General features: G+C 42.9%; 1 protein-coding gene and 1 long non-coding RNA gene across 7 annotated transcripts in view; one reads left to right on the top strand and one right to left on the bottom strand.

The window, feature by feature from the left end:
- Positions 1-1,414, bottom strand: part of FAM120A (family with sequence similarity 120 member A) — a 117,869-nt gene extending 116,455 nt beyond the window's left edge. Inside the window, exon 1 of one of the 4 annotated variants that reach the window (XM_073352163.2) lies at positions 374-1,414. In XM_073352163.2, coding sequence (XP_073208264.1) covers positions 374-847 — 474 coding nt within the window. In that variant the 5' untranslated portion in view covers positions 848-1,414. The remainder of the gene's footprint in view (positions 1-373) is intronic. The other 3 variants (XM_073352162.2, XM_073352160.2, XM_073352159.2) reach the window with 3 other exon arrangements.
- Positions 629-20,401, top strand: LOC140914429 (uncharacterized). 3 transcript variants are annotated; one of them, XR_012159860.1, is made up of 4 exons: positions 629-878; positions 2,312-2,433; positions 18,443-18,504; positions 20,165-20,401. It is a non-coding gene; the product is annotated as an uncharacterized LOC140914429 (long non-coding RNA). The 3 variants fall into 3 exon arrangements; XR_012159858.1 differs by having other exon boundaries at positions 629-1,313; XR_012159859.2 differs by lacking the exon at positions 629-878 and adding an exon at positions 1,572-2,053.
- The last annotated feature ends 1,314 nt before the right edge of the window (positions 20,402-21,715 follow it).

Genomic DNA, 21,715 nt, shown 5'->3' with positions numbered 1-21,715 from the left:
AGGGGGCGCTGGTGCCATGGTGGAGATGGGGGGGCAAGGGGCGCGGCGAGAGGGGGCGCTGGTGCCATGACGGAGATGGGGGGGCAAGGGGCGCGGCGAGAGGGGGCGCTGGTGCCATGACGGAGATGGGGGGGCAAGGGGCGCGGCGAGAGGGGGCGCTGGTGCCATGACGGAGATGGGGGGGCAAGGGGCGCAGCGAGAGGGGGCGCTGGTGCCATGGTGGAGATGGGCGCGCTGGTGCCCTGGTGGAGAACGGGGGGAAAGGGGCGCAGCGAGAGGGGGCGCTGGTGCCCTGGTGGGAGAGGCCGAGGAGCGCGGCGGGCGGGGGCGCTGGCAGCCTGGCCGGGGGAGGCCGCTGGGCCCCGTTGCTCACCTTGATGTGGAAGCGGATGAGGGCCAGGCGGATGCAGTGCGCCATGCAGACGGGCGGCAGGAACCAGACTTTGGGCGGCGGGGTGCCCTTGTTCTGGACGTGGCTGACGATCTGCTGCGCGGTCTGGCGCTCGTTGCCCTGGCGCTTCACCCACTCGTGGAGCCGGGCCTTCTCCAGGGCCCCGTTGAAGAAGACGAAGAGCTCGATGTTGCCGTTGAAGCAGGCCTTGGCCAACGCCGCCAGGTAGCCCAGCATGTGGTTCCATTGCCCGCCGCTCACCCAGTCCGTGTAGAAGCCGCCGTAGAGCCGGTGCAGGCAGTTGTCGGCGTCGATGAGGAGGCGCAGCGGGGTCTGAGGGGGCCGTTGGCGGCCCCCACCCACGAGGCTGCCCCGGGCCAGTTTCTGCAGCTCCACGGGCACCACGGCGCTGGGGCAGTGCTTCTCGATGTAGTCCTGGAATCCCTGCACTCCCATGGCGAGGACGGGCGGGCGGCGGCGGCGGCGGGTGAGCGCAGGCCCGGCGGCGGGGTCTGGGTGCTGGCCGGGCGATGGGCTGTGGCTGGAGTTGCGGGCGGGGTGGGAGCGGTGGAGCCGGTGGGGGCGCTGCTGCTGGAGGTGGCCGTTCAGGGGGGAGTTGTGTGGATTAGTTGGGGGCTCATGGCAGCTGCGGCCGCCATGTGCTGCTCTCACAGAGCCATGGCTCAGGGACCCGGGCTGCTGCCGCTGCGGCTCCTACTGCCGGGGGGAGGGGGAGCGGCACCGCGCGCAGGAAGCCACCCCGCCGCCGCCGCCGCCTGCAGCAGGGAGAGCGGAACAGGCGGGACTTGGCGGCGGCCCCCGCTGCCACTCACGGGCCCGGCGCGCCGCGCACACAGTGGCCTCAGGGGCAGCACCCGGGGGGCCGGGCCGCGAGCGCGCCCCACCGACCCGGCCTCTTCCAGTGAGACGGCACCCTTGCTCTGCGGCCGCGGCACTCAGGCAGCGCGGCCTGGGCGGCCAGGCAGGGCTGTTGCATAACCCAAGCATGCGCCCTACGGACGAGCGAGAGAGCAGGCGGGCGGGGGCCACTACGCAGAGGGGCTTGGAAGTTGCTGGGGGGCGGCAGACGAACCGCGTGACGTGGGCGGGGGGCTGGAAGAGAGAGCAGGAGAGGGGCTCTGTGGAGGGAGGCTGGAAAGGGGCGGGGGTGTGGAGGACTCGGGGGGGGGGGAGGAGAAGGAGAATGGCGGGGCGTGCTACAAAGCCGCCTCCAAGCAGAAGCTCTGCCCCGCTGGGCACGATGGCAGCGCTTGGGCAGCAGGCCGTGCCAGTGAAATGTGGTCGGGCGCGTTCAGGACGGGAGGAGCCAACCCTCCGTGCAGGAGCCCACTGGGTGCTGTTGCAGCCCCAGAGCTGGGCGGGGGGAGGTGCTGGGTGAGAGGCACCCAGCCCGCTGGCCTCCCCCTCGGGCTTGGCTCCAGTGTTGCAGGAAGTCTTACACATTGACACCCGCCCAGAAGAGCGGGCTCCATGTGGGAGCTCCACGGCGCTGTTCCCGCTCCCGTGTCTGCGCAGCAGTGTATATCTCAAGCTGTACAAGTGCTGGGCCGGAAAGACCGCTTGCTGCACGGAGATCAGCCAATGAGAGAAGCGAACTGAATAGTGTCAACATCCCGGGCTGAGAGGTCGCTAACTGCCCCTGTGAGTGAGCTGGCTGGGCCCCTTGCTCCCCGCGATTCGATTTCAGGCAAAGACAGAAATAATGCCCGGCCCAAGGGGAGAGGAAGTCGTGCTCTTCCTCTAGGGAACTCGCACCCGCTCCTGCTTTGGAGAACGTTGGCATTTATCTGAATTAAAAAGCTAGTTTTGCTTTGTGCTGTGCACACACTATACTGTACAGCGATATAAATGCTAACCTGGAGCAGTGGTTTTCAACCTTTTTTCATTTGTGGACCTTAGATGTCAGGTGGAACTACAGATCCCTTTGGAAATCTTAGACCTAATTTGTGAACTCCCAGGGGTCTGTGGACCAGAGGTTGAAGACCACTTACCTCAAGCACTAAGAATAAGGGACATAACAGGTAAAGTATTCTATACTTTTAGAAGTGCTTTTTTTTTTTTTACTTTTATTTGAAATAAAAATAAAAACTGCTTAGTTTTTTGAACATTGATCAGATAGAAGGAAAACAAATCTTTAAAAACAAATGCCTCTGAGAAGATGGACTGTCCTCCCCTCTTGCTTGGATTTTGCTGGTTTGGGAGGTTTCAGACTACAAAATACAAGTCCATTGAGATATGAGATACCATCAAGCAATACTTTGCTTCACACTGTGCCAACAGACTTGGGTGATGTCCAAACCTGACAATATAAAACTGGCATAGTCTTTGTTTTTCTAAAATTGGCACAGATTAGAAGGATTTAAAATTTGCACTCTCCACACAAATACAATAATAGCAGTTATTTAAAAAGAAACACAGTAGTAGGAAATTAACCTCAACTCACCAACAGCTAAAGATTTAACACTACCAGAAAACCTTCCAAAATGTCTTTGGTGGCCTGTTCGACAAGAGTATATATAAAGCTAACTCAATTCACATAGGCCTGACAAGCACAACTGGTTACTGATCTGGGCATGAATTTAAAGGCACGGCAACATGCAGTCAGTGGTATAGGAACTGCTAGAATAAGATCTATTGTCCTCTTCTAAACTGCTTCCAGTATTATGGTGATGATTTGCTCACTCCAGTTTCAGCTAGTGAAACTGTTTAAAGAGGCCCAGATTTGGCCTTAGATGTTTCCTGGCAGAGCATACATATTATCTTTGAAATATCAGCATAGTGTCTGAGTATTCCTCGGTGCTGGGCAACTGGCAAATACTGCAGATGCCTTATACCACGTTTAGTATTTTATTGGTAAAGATACATTTCATTTTTAATGAGATTTCAGTTGTTTGGCCAGATTGGCACCTAAAATAAAAATTCTCTTGTGACTCACTTGGTGGTGACTGTTTCCTAGGGAGTTGGTTGATTCCTTCCTGAGCTATGCTAACTCAACCCTGATTGGAAGACATTTGTATCCAACAGTGACTGATGTAGCCCATAAGGATGGTAAAATAAAGTATACAGAAAACTTTGTGGAAGTCCTTAATAAAAAAACGTTTCCTAAAAAATTGGGTTTTGGTTTTTTTTTTAAATCAGTGGAGAAAATATGTAGCACCTTTTCAGATAACTTTCTTCAAAGGTATTCATGAGTATCTGTTAAGAGCTTTTTCTTAATTTAGCCTTCATCCCAAGGCTCAAATGGATTCTCCCTTCAAAGTGCAATCACTAAGTTCTGTTATAACATTAAGGATGCTACAACAAAACACCTTGGAATAGTTTACAGTAGTACAAATTATGACACTAAATAAACATTGCAATTAATTGGGGATTTGACAGAGGAGAGAGGATTTCAGCTGGTTTTTAAAAGTATCCAAAGATTCAGCAGTGCTTGACCAACTGAACAATTAATGCCACAGATGCAGAGCATAAAAAAATAAAAACAAATGGTCAGTAGAGTCTGCACCCGAGGTCCAGCCAAGAAAGAACAGAGTTTGATCAGGAACACCTAAAAGATAGTTAATGTAACTTTATGACAGATCATTCAGACTCTTAAACAACTAATGAAAAGATTACAAATCAATCTAATCTCAGGCCAGAAACCAATGAAAGTCTGTCAGGACTGGTGAAGAATTGGGGATTCCATCAGCATTCTGAACAAACTTGAACAATTTAGGTTCAACAGAACCAATTAGTGGGGGTGGGGGGTGGAAAGAGGAAGAGTCTTTGGAACAGATCTTTAGCTGGTGTAAATTTCGTAGCTCCATTGACTTCAATGTACTTCCTGGCTGAGGATCTGCCACACTGTATCCTGCTCAATGCTGCCATAATTTAGAACTATTCCATATGTGGCTCCGACTCCAGCAGAGCAAGATTTCTGTATCTTCTTTGTATGGAACAATATCGAGAGGTCAAAACATCCAAGAGACACGCTGGATGCAATCAGCAGTAATTCCGTCTTAACATGTAACTAAAGATGACTGGTCCAGAATACCATATTGCAGTAGTAATGGCTGCAACACTAAAACCCTGCCCAGCATTACATAATTATCTCAATGCCAATGTCACCATAGACCAGGAAGGACAATCATAATCATCTAGTCTGTCCTCCTGTACATTGCAGGCCACAGAACCTCACTTACCCACTCCTGTAATAGGCTCACAACCTGTGGCTGAGTTATTCTAAATCCTCAAATCTTGATTTAAAGACTTCAAGTTACAGAGAATCTACCATTTACTCTAATTCAAACCAGCAAGTGATCCATGCCCCACAATGCAGAAAGTGGTGAAAAAACTCCTAAAGTCAATCTGACCTAGGACCCTAAATATAGTAATCAATTAGACCCTGAGCATGTGGGTGAGACCTATCAGACAGATACTTGGGAAAGAATTCTCTGTAGTAACTCAAGAGCCCTCCCTATCTAGTGTTCCATCTCCAGCCATTGGAGATATTTGCTAATAGCAGATGGGCCATATGCCATTGTAGGCAACCTCATCATATCATCCCCTCCAAAAACTTATCAACCTCAGTCTTTAACCATGAGGTTTTTTGCCCACACTACTTCCCTTGGAAGGCTCTTCCAGAACTTCACTCCTCTGATAGTTAGAAACCTTCATCTAATTTCAAGCCTAAACTTGTTGATGGCCATTTTATAGCCATTTGTTCTTATCCCAACATTGGCCCTTAAATAACTCCTGTCCCCCTCCTCTCATAATTGCCTGAAACTCTGTACTCTACACATTCAGAAGTTACATAAGTTGAAATACCTTTGAAGATATAGGACCTAGTGTCAAAAAGGGTCAGACTGCCCTTGCTCAAAGCTTTTTAACCCTCTAAGGTAAAGGTAATTTCACTGAAAACTTTACACTACTGATCTTATGCTGCCATTTGCTACTTCATGCATTGCTTCAGTCTCTAGAACATTCCAACCAGTTCCCTGAAATGCACACAAAGCAAGAGCTCCCCATTCAAATCAGTTACAAAAATAAAGCATGATTATGGTTATACCATTTAAAAAAAAATAAATACACAAAAGCCATGAACCAAAATGAATTCACTACACATTCCAAGAAAAAGAGAAACTACTTAAAAGCAGCTTCCCATGGAATGAGGCTAGGTAGATGGGTGGGAGTAAGAATACCGTGAAACTGATAGCTGTAAAAAAAAAAATTTTAAAAATTACAGGAGATCTGGGTGCTGATTTGGAAATGGTGGTCTTTAAATCTGCAGTAAAGCTGATGTAGAGCAAGGTGCACCAAGCTATGTTCTCTCACAAGCTCCCCAATAGTTTCATGTAGATCAGGGGTTCTCAAACTGGGGGGCAAGAGGTTATTACATGGGGGGTCGCGAGCTGTCAGCCTCCACCCCAAACCCCACTTTGCCTCCAGCATTTATAATGGTGCTAAATATATAAAAAAGTGTTTTTAATTCATATGGGGGGGTCGCACTCAGAGGCTGGCTGTGTGAAAGGGGTCACAAGTACAAAAGTTTGAGAACCACTGATGTAGACTTTGAATAAGAGAGAACAGGACTGAGCCCCAGCAGAGGGTATTATTCAGGCCAAACAGATATTTTTGAAGAAATGGGAAATCTGGCCCAAGTGAAGCCAATAGAAAAGGAGCATAAATTATGGCAAGCACAAATAAGATGGAAATCAGGAAGACTAAAAAGGATTTGAGAACAAATAGCCAAAGACACTAAAACAAATACAACATCCTTTAAGTATTTCAGAAACAGAAAGCCTGTGAGAGAATCAGTGGGTGACCTGGAGTGCAAGAGAGTTAAGGCACCAATTAAGGAGGAGAAGTCATTGAACCTAAATGATTTATTTGCCCTCTTCTTCACCACTGAGGATAAAATGGGGACACCTTCCCTGACCTACAATTTATGTAATTAGGATGAAGCACTTTGAGACCGAACTGTCAAAAGAAGAATGACCATACAAGATCAGATCAGTGGGTCAAGATGCTTCAAAGAAAGGTGCAAGAAATTTCATTATAGACAGATATGAAACAACTTGTTTGTACCAATTGGCAGTGTTACCCTGTTAACAGGTATCAATCTGGGGAAAGGCAAAATTGATTCATTACGATCAGTGACTCATTCAATCTGAATATAAGAGAATTGGGAGTGGCTTCCTGGAAGGAAGGAATTGAACTGTGATAAGAGAGGATTCTTTATGAGCAGCTAAGCCAGTGCTGAAGGTTTGAGATGAATGTTATCATTTTATCATTGATTTCCTTGTTAAAGACAAACTTGAAAAAAAGGGTGAATTTGGAGTTTGTGCACAGTGTCTGTAGGGTAGACTAGGAAGGGCATATCTGCATTGCCCTTAGGGGACACTTCATATAGTCCATATGCTTTATCTGGCTACCTTTAACTTTTCTTCCCCATTTCTCTCCTATGTGTGGGGAGCAGTGCCTGTTGCTCACTGTACTTTCTTCAAACCTCCCCAACTGCCCCAGATGTTCTGTCCCTTCCCAAGGAAAATCTCCCAAACCTTCCTGTTTATGTCTGTACCCACACCAAATGGGGTAAGAGCACTGCTCTGTGGATAGATTCTCTTTTAAAATTTTTCCCATTTATCTCACTGTTGAAAGGGAAGCCTTTTGTTTTTCTATTATATTGTTTCTTTCTACACTAATTTAAATGCACAAACTCTCAAACAAAGACCTTAAAATTGTAACCATAACCTCCAGCCCTTGGTCATAAATTGAACCGTTCTCTAGCAACTGATTACCACAGTTTCTCTCTCTCTCTCTCCTCATGGCCCTCCCATTTGTAATCTGAGGTATTTGCCTCTCAAACTGATATGAAAGTACAACATGTAGAGGGAATCTTTAAGGGTCTGTATGACAGTCCCCTTCCGATTCCTAGCGACCCTCGCTTTCTGCTGTAGTTGACTTGGATGAGGACTTTGTATATACCCTTTTGCCTAGTCTTTAGAGTATTCTGTTAAATAAACAAGTTTTCGGTGAGTTCCTGTGTTGTGTTCTTGTCCATCTCTGGTCTGCCCACAACTGGAGTGTCTGAGTTTGACTCTTAACTGCTCTATAAGTTTTGCATCCTATTTATTGTTCTTGGTGTCATTGTTCTCGCCTAGTGCTAATACCATGTCAACAGGTAGCGGTGAAAGTAGGCTTTGATTTCGCATTAGATTGTTTGTTCCCTTTGCCTCTGTGGTAGTATCTTTCCATAATGATGATTATTTCAACACCAGCAGTGGCTTAGTTTGGTTTAGAAGCCTTGGTATGGTTAAAATCAAAACCAAACATTGTACTTGAGCTCCTCTTTCAGTAGCTTATTCCAGTTCTCAATAGGCACGTTATTTGAAGTCCTTTTCTTTCAGTTATAACAAGTACCCACTCTTTGTTTGCTGGACTTAATTTATGTTCTTCCTAATTTTCTCTTGTTTTGTCTCTAGTCTTCCACTGAAGTTTTGTCAGTTCTTATAGCTTTTGATGCTAACTGTGCCGCAGCTGTTGCTATTTGATGAACAATACCTTCCTCATAACTTAAATTCTTTTCTTAATTTTATACAACTAAATTTTGTGTGTGTGTGTGTATTAAACATTTATTTATTTATATATATATATATATATATATATATAATAACAGAAGAAAGTTACACAACTAAAGGACTTCTTAGGAAGAAATCTGAATACATTTCCAATTAAATTCTATTAGTATTATATACAGCAACTTCTTCCAAATATCTCCAGTAACTTATGATTGAATATTTTCCTCTTAAAAAGGAAAAGATTTTCATATGATGGGATATTCAACTAAGTCATCTTAATGCTTATCAGTCTCTCCAGCAGTATTATCTCCCAGATAAGTTTCATTATTCTATTTTTGGATCTGCTTGCTTTTTCCAGCTTGCTGCAAGAAGTAAGACTGCAACAACTGATAGATTACTAGTCAACTTAAATGGATTTATATGAGCTAAATGTTAAATATTTCCACAATATAAAGGAGGAATACTATTCCAACAATCTTTATGCAGTTATTTATGGTCTCTTTTGTAATATTCACTTTTTCTTGTAGTGCATCTTGCTGAAGTTTCCATTTTCTACTTATCTACCCTTGCCTACCAATCATTCCTGCACTCCAGCTCTCTTCATTTTGATTTGCAACTGTGGAAGATCTGACTGCACCATTGTCTGATGAAACTAGCTGGTGTTCTGGGGGTACAGAGTTGCATCTTCTTACTGGTCATGATTCACTCCTGCTCAACAGCTTGCAGTCTTTCTGTTTCACTGCAACTCTGAGTTTCTGGTAGGAGACAGTTCTGCCTCTCTAGCATATTATTTTGCAATTTCTCATTTACTCTGACAGCGTTATCTGTTTGAACCTTGATCACTTTGCTTTGAAGTCTTGGCCATCCTCTTGTTGGGCTAGCAGTGCTGAATCTGCACCTTACTCAAGTTCTCCATCTTTTTTTCAGTCTCAGGCATTTGTTTTTGCTCTAAGGCTTATTAGTGAAGTCTGCAGAGAATCCACAATATATTTGTGACCCCTCTTAGGATAACCTTATCTCCTCATTCTCCTCTGACAACTCATAATAGGGCTTTTGTATTTCACAAGTCATGTTTCCTGGCAATAAGTCCTACCTCATCCATACTTATGACAAATTATGGTTCCATCTTGACTATCAGGAGGTCTGCTTTCCTTTCAGTTATCTCTTACACAAGAGTGAAGAGAGATGGTCTCACAGAAGGAAGTCACTACTTTGTTAATTTTCTCCTGTTTGCATTCAATGTTTCTATTAATCTTAAAAGAAGGGAGCTGTATCTAAAGCTTTATCCCATGCCATATTTTCTACTCTTTGTCAACAACCCCTTTTTTTAAACAGGTGATCAGTCATTTTTTTCAGAGTAACCGTGTTAGTCTGTATTTGCAAAAAGAAAAGGAGTACTTGTGACACCTTAGAGACTAACCAATTTATTTGAGCATAAGCTTTCATGAGCTACAGCTCACTTCATCGGATGCATACTGTGGAAAGTACAGAAGACGTTTTTATACACACAAACCATGAAAAAATGGGTGATTATCACTACAAAAGGTTTTCTCTCCCCCCCCACCCCGCTCTTCTGCTGGTAATAGCTTATGTAAAGTGATCACTCTCCTTACAATGTGTATGATAATCAAGGTGGGCCATTTCCAGCACAAATCCAGGTTTTCTCCCCCCACCCCCTCCAAAAAAAACCACTCTCCTGTTGGTAATAGCTTATCTAAAGTGATGATTATCATACACATTGTAAGGAGAGTCAAGGTGGGCCATTTCCAGCACAAATCCAGGGTTTAACAAGAACATCTGAGGAAGGGGGGGGGGGAGGAAAAAACAAGGGGAAATAGGTTACCTTGCATAATGACTTAGCCACTCCCAGTCTCTATTCAAGCCCAAGTTAATTGTATCCAATTTGCAAATGAATTCCAATTCAACAGTCTCTCGCTGGAGTCTGGATTTGAAGTTTTTCTGTTGTAATATCGCAACTTTCATGTCTGTAATCACGTGACCAGAGAGACTGAAGTGTTCTCCGACTGGTTTATGAATGTTATAATTCTTGACATCTGATTTGTGTCCATTTATTCTTTTACGTAGAGACTGTCCAGTTTGACCAATGTAAATGGCAGAGGGGCATTGCTGGCACATCATGGCATATATCACATTGGTAGATGTGCAGGTGAACGAGCCTCTGATAGTGTGGCTGATGTGATTAGGCCCTGTGATGATGTCCCCTGAATAGATATGTGGGCACAGTTGGCAACGGGCTTTGTTGCAAGGATAGGTTCCTGGGTTAGTGGTTCTGTTGTGTGGTATGTGGTTGCTGATGAGTATTCGCTTCAGGTTGGAGGGCTGTCTGTAGGCAAGGACTGGCCTGTCTCCCAAGATTTGTGAGAGTGTTGGGTCATCCTTTAGGATAGGTTGTAGATCCTTAATAATGCGTTGGAGGGGTTTTAGTTGGGGGCTGAAGGTGACAGATAGTGGCGTTCTGTTATTTTCTTTGTTAGGCCTGTCCTGTAGTAGGTGACTTCTGGGAACTCTTCTGGCTCTATCAATCTGTTTCTTCACTTCCGCAGGTGGGTATTGTAGTTGTAAGAATGTTTGATAGAGATCTTGTAGATGTTTGTCTCTGTCTGAGGGGTTGGAGCAAATGCGGTTGTATCGCAGAGCTTGGCTGTAGACAATGGATCATGTGGTGTGGTCAGGGTGAAAGCTGGAGGCATGCAGGTAGGAATAGCGGTCAGTAGGTTTCCGGTATAGGGTGGTGTTTATGTGACCATCGTTTATTAGCACTGTAGTGTCCAGGAAGTGGATTTCTTGTGTGGACTGGACCAGGCTGAGGTTGATGGTGGGATGGAAATTGTTGAAATCATGGTGGAATTCCTCAAGGGCTTCTTTTCCATGGGTCCAGATGATGAAGATGTCATCAATATAGCGCAAGTAGAGTAGGGGCGTTAGGGGACGACAGCTGAGGAAGCGTTTGTTCTAAGTCAGCCATAAAAATGTTGGCATACTGTGGGGCCATGCAGGTACCCATAGCAGTGCCGCTGATTTGAAGGTATACATTGTCCCCAAATGTAAAATAGTTATGGGTAAGGACAAAGTCACAAAGTTCAGCCACCAGGTTAGCCATGACATTATTGGGGATAGTGTTCTTGACGGCTTATAGTCCATCTTTGTGTGGAATGTTGGTGTAGAGGGCTTCTACATCCATAGTGGCCAGGATGGTGTTATCAGGAAGATCACTGATGGATTGTAGTTTCCTCAGGAAGTCAGTGGTGTCTCGAAGGTAGCTGGGAGTGCTGGTAGCGTAGGGCCTGAGGAGGGAGTCTACATAGCCAGACAATCCTGCTGTCAGGGTGCCAATACCTGAGATGATGGGGCGCCCAGGATTTCCAGGTTTATGGATCTTGGGTAGTAGATAGAATATCCCGGGTCGGGGTTCCAGGGGTGTGTCTGTGCGGATTTGATCTTGTGCTTTTTCAGGGAGTTTCTTGAGCAAATGCTGTAGTTTCTTTTGGTAACTCTCAGTGGGATCAGAGGGTAATGGCTTGTAGAAAGTGGTGTTGGAGAGCTGCTGAGTAGCCTCTTGTTCATATTCCAACGTATTCATGATGACAACAGCACCTCCTTTGTCAGCCTTTTTGATTATGATGTCAGAGTTGTTTCTGAGGCTGTGGATGGCATTGTGTTCTGCACGGCTGAGGTTGTGGGGCAAGTGATGCTGCTTTTCCACAATTTCAGCCCATGCACGTCGGCAGAAGCACTCTATGTAGAAGTCCAGTCTGCTGTCTCGACCTTCAGGAGGAGTCCACCTAGTCATCTTTTTGCTTCTTATTGCCTCTGCTTTTATCACCACAAAGCATAAATGAAGGTTGCTTCTTACCTAGTTTAAGGAATTCTCTGATTTCTGTCCCTTAACCCTGCAATACATTACTCACCTAATAATTTGTCAATCACTGCCAAAGCTACTAAATTCTCTTCAGTTCTTGTGGATTCAGAACATTTTTCCATATGCTGTCCTGTTTTATCTTCACCTATGTAGCTAACCAAAATGGATGGAATCCCAATAACAACAGTGTTATAGAATGAAGATCTTTGCCCAGCTTCTCCCTCAAGGTTACAGTCTGGTGTGTGTGTCGTTTGGGAATCCATCTTCCTATTCTTCATAAAGATAACAGGTGCCTAAAAGGCTTGACATCCCAATGATGTTTCCCTTGGGTTCCCTGAGAGGGGAGAAGCCTCTGATTCATACTCCTTCATTTCAGTCTATGAATATTATTGCTAGGGTACATGCTCTCATGGCTGCCTAGATATATCTAAGCATAGATGACCTGGAGCACCTATTCTGACAGAAATGGCTGTGACAAATCCCCCTGCCATGTTTTGTGGTACTTCAATAATAAATTTCATAATTTCCTGGGGCAATATGCACCAATTGTGTTAGGGGAAAAAAAGAACTTTCAAATGTTTGTTTGGGGAGCTTGTAACTTTATTTTTAACAAGTGGCATCAAAGAGCAACTTATATTTCTTATATACCCTCAGTGAGGGTCATGGATAAAGAGGGACTGGAGGAGATAGCAAGGAAAGAGACTACAAGGAGCTCCAACTTTTCCAGGTGGATTTTTTTCGTTCTTTGTTGGCTCTCACTGTCCCTCTACTTCATCATTTTCTTTCCTTCAGTTCACTTTCAGGACAGCCTCCTGCCTATTAACTTCCCCTTCCTACCAATTCCCTCAAGGGCACCTCATGCTGCCACCCACATTTTCTTCAGGCCACCCAATTTGCCAAAATGTCATGGAACCATTGGGGTCCAACAATCTAACCATTTGCCTGTAAAAGGGACATCACCCAGAAGATTCTGCTTGCTAGTTGAATGGCAGAAGACCGGGAAAGAACTTCACTCTGTATATGCAGCTGTATGGTCAGTGTTGCATTTAGTTGGGAAAACTCCCTTCAAGCAATTAGTCAAATATCTAGTCTTACTATTTAGCATTTGCACTGTGCTGACACACCAGGCTGTTCAGGTCCTTGCTGTGCTAGGCACTGTACAGATACCTCAGAAATGGCAGTCTCTGCCCTAAGAACTGAGTCAGGGCCAAAGGAGCCCTAATGTGTACTCTGCTTTGTCCCTGGGGAAAAACCATCCTTTTGGGGGTAAAAATGATACTGTCTAAAAGAATGATTGACTCCTTCTAGAGAACAGTCACTGCTTTCACAGCAAGAAAAAACTCGGGCAGGGCACATGGTACACAAGCTACATCAGGTCACTTTTGCCGCCTTTAAAGAATATTTAATGTTTTTGTAAAGTTAAGTACCAGTTAACTTCCAAATAACTCAATTTTCCAAGAGCAGAGAGTAAATACAGGTACGTATTATGAAATAAATAACAGGAGCTCTTAGAAAGCAATATCACTAATTCTTATAATGGAGGAAATATCAAACAGCAGCACATGGATCCATTGGTATTTATTAATAACCTGTGACACACAAAAAGGCTATATTGTAGAACATGGTATATACACTAAAAGTGCTTTGCAGCAGCACTAATTAACATAAGCCATAAGACCACTTCTATAGGACTAACAGATATTGATACATATCTATATACTTATTGACAAGCACAGTCCTTTCCAGAACTTGAAAATGCCCTAAACACTGACTTTATTAAGAAGGTTGAATGCTGTGGTCAGTGACATTTACAACCAAGTGTGACAAAGACCGTTAGTGTGTTCTATCTTTACAATATCAGAGCTGACAGATGAGGAAAGGTTAAAAATAACTGGGCTGTTTAGTCCTGAGAAAAGATAAGTCTTCACAGATGTTAAGGATTGTTACAAAGGACAGTGATCAATTGTTCTTCATGTACCCTGAAGGAAAGACAAGAAGTAGTTGTCTTAAATCAGCAGCAAGGGAGATTAGATATTAGGAAAAACTTTCTAACTATAAGGGGAGTTAAGCTCTAGAATAGGCTGCCAAGGAATGTTGTGGAATCCCCCTTATTGGAGGTTATCAGACAGGTTGGACAAACACCTGTCTGAGATAGGACCAGGTAAACCTCTATCTCCGTGCAGGAAGCAGTTTGACTTTGTGAAGTCCCTTCCAGCTCTACACTGCTGGATCATAGACTTGTAACAGTGTGTCACCTCCTGTACCAAAACACATGGACAGTTCTGGCACCCAAAGTACAGGTATCTGACCTACCAACTGTCATAAATAACTCAAGGCAAGGCCCATATACTCCATAATTTCATGGCTGTAGCAAGTTCTATGAGATGGTGTTGTTCACACCTATCCATGTGCTACTAACTTTGTATCTTAAATGACAATTTAAGTATTAGCATTAGCTGTCTTACTGCCCACCATTTCAAACAGGCATAGCTAATGTTAATTGCTAACAATCTGCATAGTGCTGTGAACATACAGAGCATTATTAAAAAGCTCAGTATTATTACCTGTATCCAAAACTGCCTTGTACACCTTCCCAGATGTCAACAGTATTGCCTCCTTTACTTAGTTGTCAAAACCTCCAGTTTCCCTAACTATTTCTACAATCTAGTTACCCAGTTACAGTAAAAAAAAAAAAAAAAATTCTGCAGCATACTGAAACCCAAAACTTTGGTCACAGCAAAAATAATATTTAATTTGTGGATTGGATTCAATTTAACTAATACTTAGTAAAAGCCTCAATATTTTATCTGAAGCTGCCAATGTCTGACATCAGCTGCATTCTTTCCTTTCACGATCTCGTATCGTCAAGAGTTCTTGACCTTCCCTCATTCCACCCAACACCGGGGATGCATTTGTTTTCACTTTTTTTAGACTTTCCTTGTTTTAGTAGTGGCCAGATAATCTTACCGCCCGAACGCAGTCTGGTTGGGCCTGTACTATCTTTTTTTAAAGGAAAGTCTAATTTGGCCTGTTAACCCATACACCATAAAGGCTAGCTGGCAGGCACTCCCTCTAGCAACAGGACCCAGAAACTCTTCCACTGAGTGCTGCTCCTGGGCAAGAGTACACAGCCAAGCTGCCCACTAAAGGAAGTTGAAGCAAGTCTCACCGGCTACCCTCTGAAGATATCAGAAGTAATAAGAGGACACTGTGATGGGTTCGGTCATAGAGATCCCCTTGGGACTGTCACCTGATGTGTTGAGACGACCTCTGAGCCCATTTTCTCTGCCAGTTTGGGCCTCCAGACCCCTGCCTTGTTGAGCCAGACACAACAGTCTGCTCCAACACAGACCCAGGGTCTGAACCAAGTGCCCCAAAGCTGCAGACTTAACTGAAAACAGCTTAAGAAGTGCTCCTAACTCCAGCACCCAGACACCCAAATCCCAATGGGATCCAAACCCCAAATAAATCTGTTTTACTCTGTATAAAGCTTGTACAGGGTAAACTCATAAATTGTCTGCCTTCTATAACACAGAGAGATGCACAGCTGTTTGCTCCCTCAGGTATTAATTACTTACTCTGGGTTAATAAGCAAAAAGTGATTTTATTAAGTATAAAAAGTAGGATTTAAGTGATTCCAAGTAATAACAGACAGAACAAAGTAAGTTACCAAGCAAAACACAACAAAAACACGCAAGTCTAAACCTAACACATTAAGAAACTGATCACAGATGAAATCTCACTCCCAGAGATGTCACAGTAAACTTCTTTCACAGACTGGACTCCTTCCTAGTCTGGATCCAGCAATCACTCACACCCCAGTAGGTTACTATCCTTTGTTCCAGTATCTTTCAGGCATCTCTTTGGGGTGGAGAGCCTCTCTCTTAAGATGGCTGAAGACAAAATAGAGGGGCTTCCAGGGCCTTTTATATTCTCTCTTGTGAGTGGAAACCCCTTTGTTGTTCTGTACAAAATCACAGCAACAAGATGGAGTTTGTAGCCACCTGGACAAGTCATGTCCATGAATGATTCAGATTTTTCCAGGCCGACACCATTGTTTACATGTTAGTTTGAATGTTCCTAGGAAAGCTCAGATGTGGATTGGTGTCTCCAAAAGTCTATTAGTTAAGTACTCCCAATTACTTGAATGGCCCCTTCACAATATATTGGCCAAACCTCCCTTATTTGTTTCCTACAGCAAACACTTTTTAAATATGAGCGTTGGCTCTATGCTTATAACTTCAGATATAAAAATGATATGCATTCAAATAGGATGAATATATTCAGTAGATCATAACCTTTTCAAATATGTTACATGGCATATCTAGCACAAAGCATAGTCCAGTTAGGTTATATTTACACTTATAAGCATATTTCCATGAACCTATAGAGTGCCACGTCACACACTGGCCTCTCTCTCCAAGATCAGCTTCCCCAGCAGGTAAGAGGGAAAGCATGAGTGATCAAGATCAATTTCAGGAAGACTTGAGCGGGATCTTTAACCAAGCATTTCAGAAATGAACCAAGGTGTGTGTATGGTTGTAGGTCCGTGTTTCTAACTGGTCCATGCATTCTTATTGAAGGGACAATTGTTGTGGGGGGAGGGAAGGGGCAGAGTATTGCAGCACAGCCTGTGCAGTGCTGGTTATGTGGATCACAAAATATTTCAGTCTCCAGGCCTGGCAAGTCAATACTTCACAGAAGCATTAAATTTACTTTTAGAATGTTGCCTTGTATTTTTTGTAAGGGATGTCCATAGACAATTGTGGAATCTGTTCTCCGATGGGGGGGGAATACTTGGAATGCAAGTCACAGATCTTCACCCTCAGAAATTCAGCCAAAGAGTAGAGCCGTTAACCACAGATGACTCAGTTGCAGTCCAGATTCTATACATACACACACACCACATGGCCATGTAGTATATGAAATACACTATTCAGCCACGTTCATACACCACTCAGCAATATATCAGATACTTAGCTAGCTTTTCCATCATTTACTAAGCCGCTGCGTCTTTCAATACATACTTTTATTTTATTTCAGTTCAAGAATACACTTTAAGTGTAGCACAATAGCTCAACCTAAACACGGAACATAAATAATAAAATTGTGAAGAGTTGGTTTTGTTGTTTTACTAATCTGTTAGATCTAACTTAAGATGTGTGCTTGCTTTCTCATTGAAAGAAGGGATGAGCATTAGTAAATACCATCCTTTTGTTGGTGTTGCATTTTGTGTAGATTTATGTATGTGGGAATAAAACCTTTAAAATCTTAGAGTATATTAGGAGTTAATCAAAAATATTATTGTAATTTGCAATCTACCCTCTGTATTGAATGCAGAATCACTTCACTGAAAGGCATGCTAAAAGCAATCACTAGGCACTGGAGGGAAAAAAAAAAAAAGAACATGGCACATGATCAAAAATGTAAACTTCACACTTGGGGCCAATTTTTCTAAAGAGAGCTTTGAATTTGTATCTGTAGGACAGCAAAAGCACTGGTTCTCACAAACCAAACCAGAATCTGCTCACAAGGAAATTCAGTAGTTGATCACACAACTGCTAAATCTGCATATGCAACTTCGGGTGCAGTTTCACCAGCCAGTTTGCCAGTGAGATTTGTGTTCCACTTAAATGGTCTGTTTCTGTTGTCTGGCTACTGCTTTAGCTATGTGCTTAGTGTCCTCTTCTTTTTTCCTTAGGGATTTGAAAAGATGATAATCTCCAAGGTCTTCCACCTGTGAAAATCTTCTTTACTATCATTGTCTCTTTCTTTTTAATTGATGGGGTTGTGAACTGAGTAAATATGAGAGAGTAAATAATTCTCACCTTTCATGAAGTGCTGACTTTTCCTGCCAGCACACTCTTGAAAAAAATCTCACAATTTGTACTGAAAAGTAAGTTTGAACAGATGCCAGAGAAGGACTGGCATGGTGAGAGAACCCTTCTTTAAGCTCAAATATTCCCCTGTGACTTAAGTTTTACATTTTTCAGTCCTTTCACAGGGGTATTAATTTCTCTTTTTCAATTGAGGACTGCTAAAATCCGATATTAACGTCCATATTAATCTATAATAATAAAATGAAGGTGAAAAAGATGACGTCACACAGTGTGGTGTTGGAACAGTTTTAATAGTGGGGGTGCTGAAAGCCATTGAACCAAAGTGTAAACCCTGTTTATGATAGAACCCACTTCAAGCCAAGGGGTACTGCAGCACCCCTGGTTCCAGCAGCCCTGCTGTCACATGGTGATTACCTTGTGATTTATTTGCTTTCCTCTTAGTCAGTATAAGAGGGTAGTTATAGTTTAGGAAATAGTCTTTCCCAATGGTGGTGGTGGTGGTGGGGTTTTTTTGTTTTGTTTTTTGCAACAGGTGGAAGGAGTTTTAAAAAAAATTATTAGTTGGTGGAACAACGCTGTGGTTGCCTCTGACAGGCAGCATAAATGTACATTAGCTTACGGTACAGGCCTGCATTTAATTTGATAGCATGAAACTAACTAGCATAACAATGACACTTACTGAAAAAGAGACTTAAAGATGTACATATTACATGTTTAATAATCAAAGCACTTTTTTTTTTTTTTTTTTTAGAGCACAACTTAATTTTCCTGACACTTCCAGCGGACAGGCCAACTTTTGATCTTCCCCCAAAAGTAATACAACATTGGAGAGTGTCTCTTTAAATTAATTTATAAAATAAGTCAGAACTGTGGGTGTCTTTGATCTGCTCCTCTCTGGTAGAGAAGAAATTTCAGAAGAGAAGAACATGTTGCTAGGCAACAGTGTGCAGCAGAATGGAACTTGTGGAAATCAGGGAAGTGTGAGGGGGGAGGCGAAGGGGATGAATGGTCCAAAATTACAAAAGGGAGAGAAGCAGCAATGTATGGGAATAAATAAATAAATAAATAAAGCTCTAGAAAACTTATCTGGAAAAACAGATAAATGGAAGGATTTAGAGGATTACACAATCTCACTTTTATTGCTTTTCCACTGAAAGAATTTAAAATTAGGGGGAAAAAACCTGAGACAGACAAAGCATGTTAAAGTGGCTTCAGTACAGGTTTGCACTAGAAGGGAACCCATAGTTTTATTTTTAAACTGGGCGAATGTAGTCAAGACTAATCTGATCACAATTAACTTGATTCATATTGCACTTTTCATCCACAGATCTCAAATAACTTTAAAAAGAGAGAGAAGTGCAGCCATTTTACAGACTGTGAAACTGAAGTACAGGGAGGTTAAATGATTTACCCAAAGTTGGATAGTGTGTCAGGACAGAGTTGTCAATAAAACCCAGATTTTCTAACTGATGTCCTGTATGTTTAGATGCAAAACATCATTGGTAACATGAGTAAAGATATGAATTAGGAAAAGTATTAACTATAGAGTTACTGACATCTCCATAATAAATCCAACTATGCCACATGTAATCTATGCTAAGAGTGTGCCTCTCTGTCCCCCATTAGTAGCTAGTCCCCAGAGGTTTGAATCTGCTACAATGTTTGAGGTTGGTGCTTTTAGATCTAGAGGTCTTGGGTTCAGTAGTTGCCACCACTGCCCCTATCTAGAGGCATTATGTTGCACGTGCAAGGGACAAGAAGGTAATGAAAATACAGTCTAAGACCAACAGTGAACATTGGCCAATATTTCCTGATTATAAGGAGCCAGATTCTCCGGGATAATCAAACTGGACAGTCAGTACATGGAATGCAAAAGTGACTTGAAGCTCTCACCTGGATTGCTCTGATCTTGGTGCTGCTTTGCACACACCATGGCCCCTGTGTTGTGTTAGAGCAGCCTTACAACTGCTCTAGCTTACTTTAGCCTTTAATGACTAAAGGACACTAAAAACCACAGCCCAAGACTGGCAAAGGTTGAGGGGCATATTGACCATGCCTCCTTTTCTATAGCCACTTGTGTGCTCCTTTTATGTCATCAGTGAGGAGGGTGTGTGGTATGCAAGTCCCTATATGGGCTCAACGCCTCTGCACAATCATCCTCTTACGAGGGTGATCCTCACGTGGCCTGCTAAGCCAGGTTTACAGCCAAGTTATGCCAGCAGTGTAGGGTAGACCATCTACACTGTACCTAAGCATAGGGCTAAATCCTTAAAGAAGGAAACTGCTGTAAAAATTGTATATAGGGAGGATGAGAGCTAGAAATGGCTTAAGTACCGCTCATTTAAACAATGTCTTGCTACTGAGGGAAAATATGATTTCCTATGTTCTGTTTATTTTGTACTATTGATCTTAAGATGATTACATTGACATTTCTTAATATGTTTCTTTAATGTCCTATTTGTCTGTGATTTAGGACTCAATATATTCAGAAGGATCCTGAACTGCTTTATAAAGGATACATATTTCACCCAGCACTGCTGTACAGCTCATTCTGGGGTGGAATGCTGCAACTGATTCGAGCGCTCAACTACCTTATATGCACAAGTTAAAGAATCACCTCTACTTTCAGTAATTCATTGCCTATCTCATTTCCTCTCTGTGTTCCAATTATTACTAACATTAGCCTATGATTAAAAACTGGCAGACCGTCCTTTGAAAGGAGTGCTCGTTTCTGCTTATACAGTAGCAGAAATAAGAATTGTCACTGTGAAACCTGATTAAAGCCAAGTTTCTTGGGACACTGCACTTCAGGAATATTGCATGAACACTAATGACTAAGGCTAGGTATACACTACCGCCCTTATAGTGGTATAGCTGCACTGCTGTAAACTCTCCCACCGGCATAATTAAACCACCCCCAATGAGCAGTGGTAGCTATGTTGGTGGGAGACGCTCTCCTGCCAACTTAGTACTGGCCACACTGGTGCTTTTGTTGGTGAAACTTATATCAGTCAGGGGTGTGATTAAAAACCACACCCCTGACCAAAAGGTTTGCTGACAAAAGTGCTAGTGTACACAACGCCTAATACTTGAGTACGAGAAGGGTTTCTCATCATGGAAAAAGTTATGGAGTGAAATCCTGTCCCCACTTAAGTCAGTGGGGCATGGATTTCACCCCTGATCTTTGACCATTTTCCATATTTTCAATGGCGTTATGACATGTAATATTTTAGGGATATTTAATTCAAATTTAATACATGTCACACTTGTATAGTATTAAGTGTTCTAAGTTTGTAAACACACACATCAAAATTAGAGGGCTGAGCCTAAATTCTCAGAGGCAAATCATTTCAATGGTTCTAATCATCCTATTTCATGATTTATGTTTATGGGCACGAAATGTAAGTTACGGAGAGGAGAAAACAGAACCAGTACCCCGTTTACAGCATTGACCGTCCTTAACTCAATAAAGCAGGGGAAAGATTTTACTTCCATCAACAGATCAGAGGGAAAAGACTATTGTACTATTGTCATAACTATATATTGTTTTATAATTTTTTCCCCTTTCATTTAACTTTGGTTTGTATAGTGTACCAAAGAAACTTTTTACATTATAAAGAAAAGGGTAGATAAAAATATCCAAGCAAATCTGATAGGTCCACAATTAACTCAATAGTAATTATTACAATAAAAACTGTTATATGGAAGAAGATTGAGTAACAAAGTTTACACAATTTTTTTGTTTGTTTTGCATCTTTTAAATCAGATTTTATGATGCAGCTAGAAGCACAGGACTTGTTTGAAGTGTTGCTAGTTGAGACACGCTCTATTGACTCTAATATATCTTAGCTCTCAAAGACACAATACCATCAACTGTTTTTCACTGTAGCATTTAACACCAAATAAGCAGTTTTGCTGACTGCTGAAATCTAGAGCAAAAATGAGTCTTGCAACACAGCCATGTAGAAAAGAAGTCTTTCCTTTGCCTGCATTTACAGGACTTTTTACATATGGAGTGATTTTT

This window comes from Lepidochelys kempii, chromosome 7 (assembly GCF_965140285.1).
Source record: "Lepidochelys kempii isolate rLepKem1 chromosome 7, rLepKem1.hap1, whole genome shotgun sequence".
In the NCBI taxonomy this organism is placed as follows: Eukaryota; Metazoa; Chordata; order Testudines; family Cheloniidae; genus Lepidochelys; species Lepidochelys kempii.
Note: the sequence above shows the minus strand (reverse complement) of the source record. Positions and strands in the feature narration are given on the sequence as shown.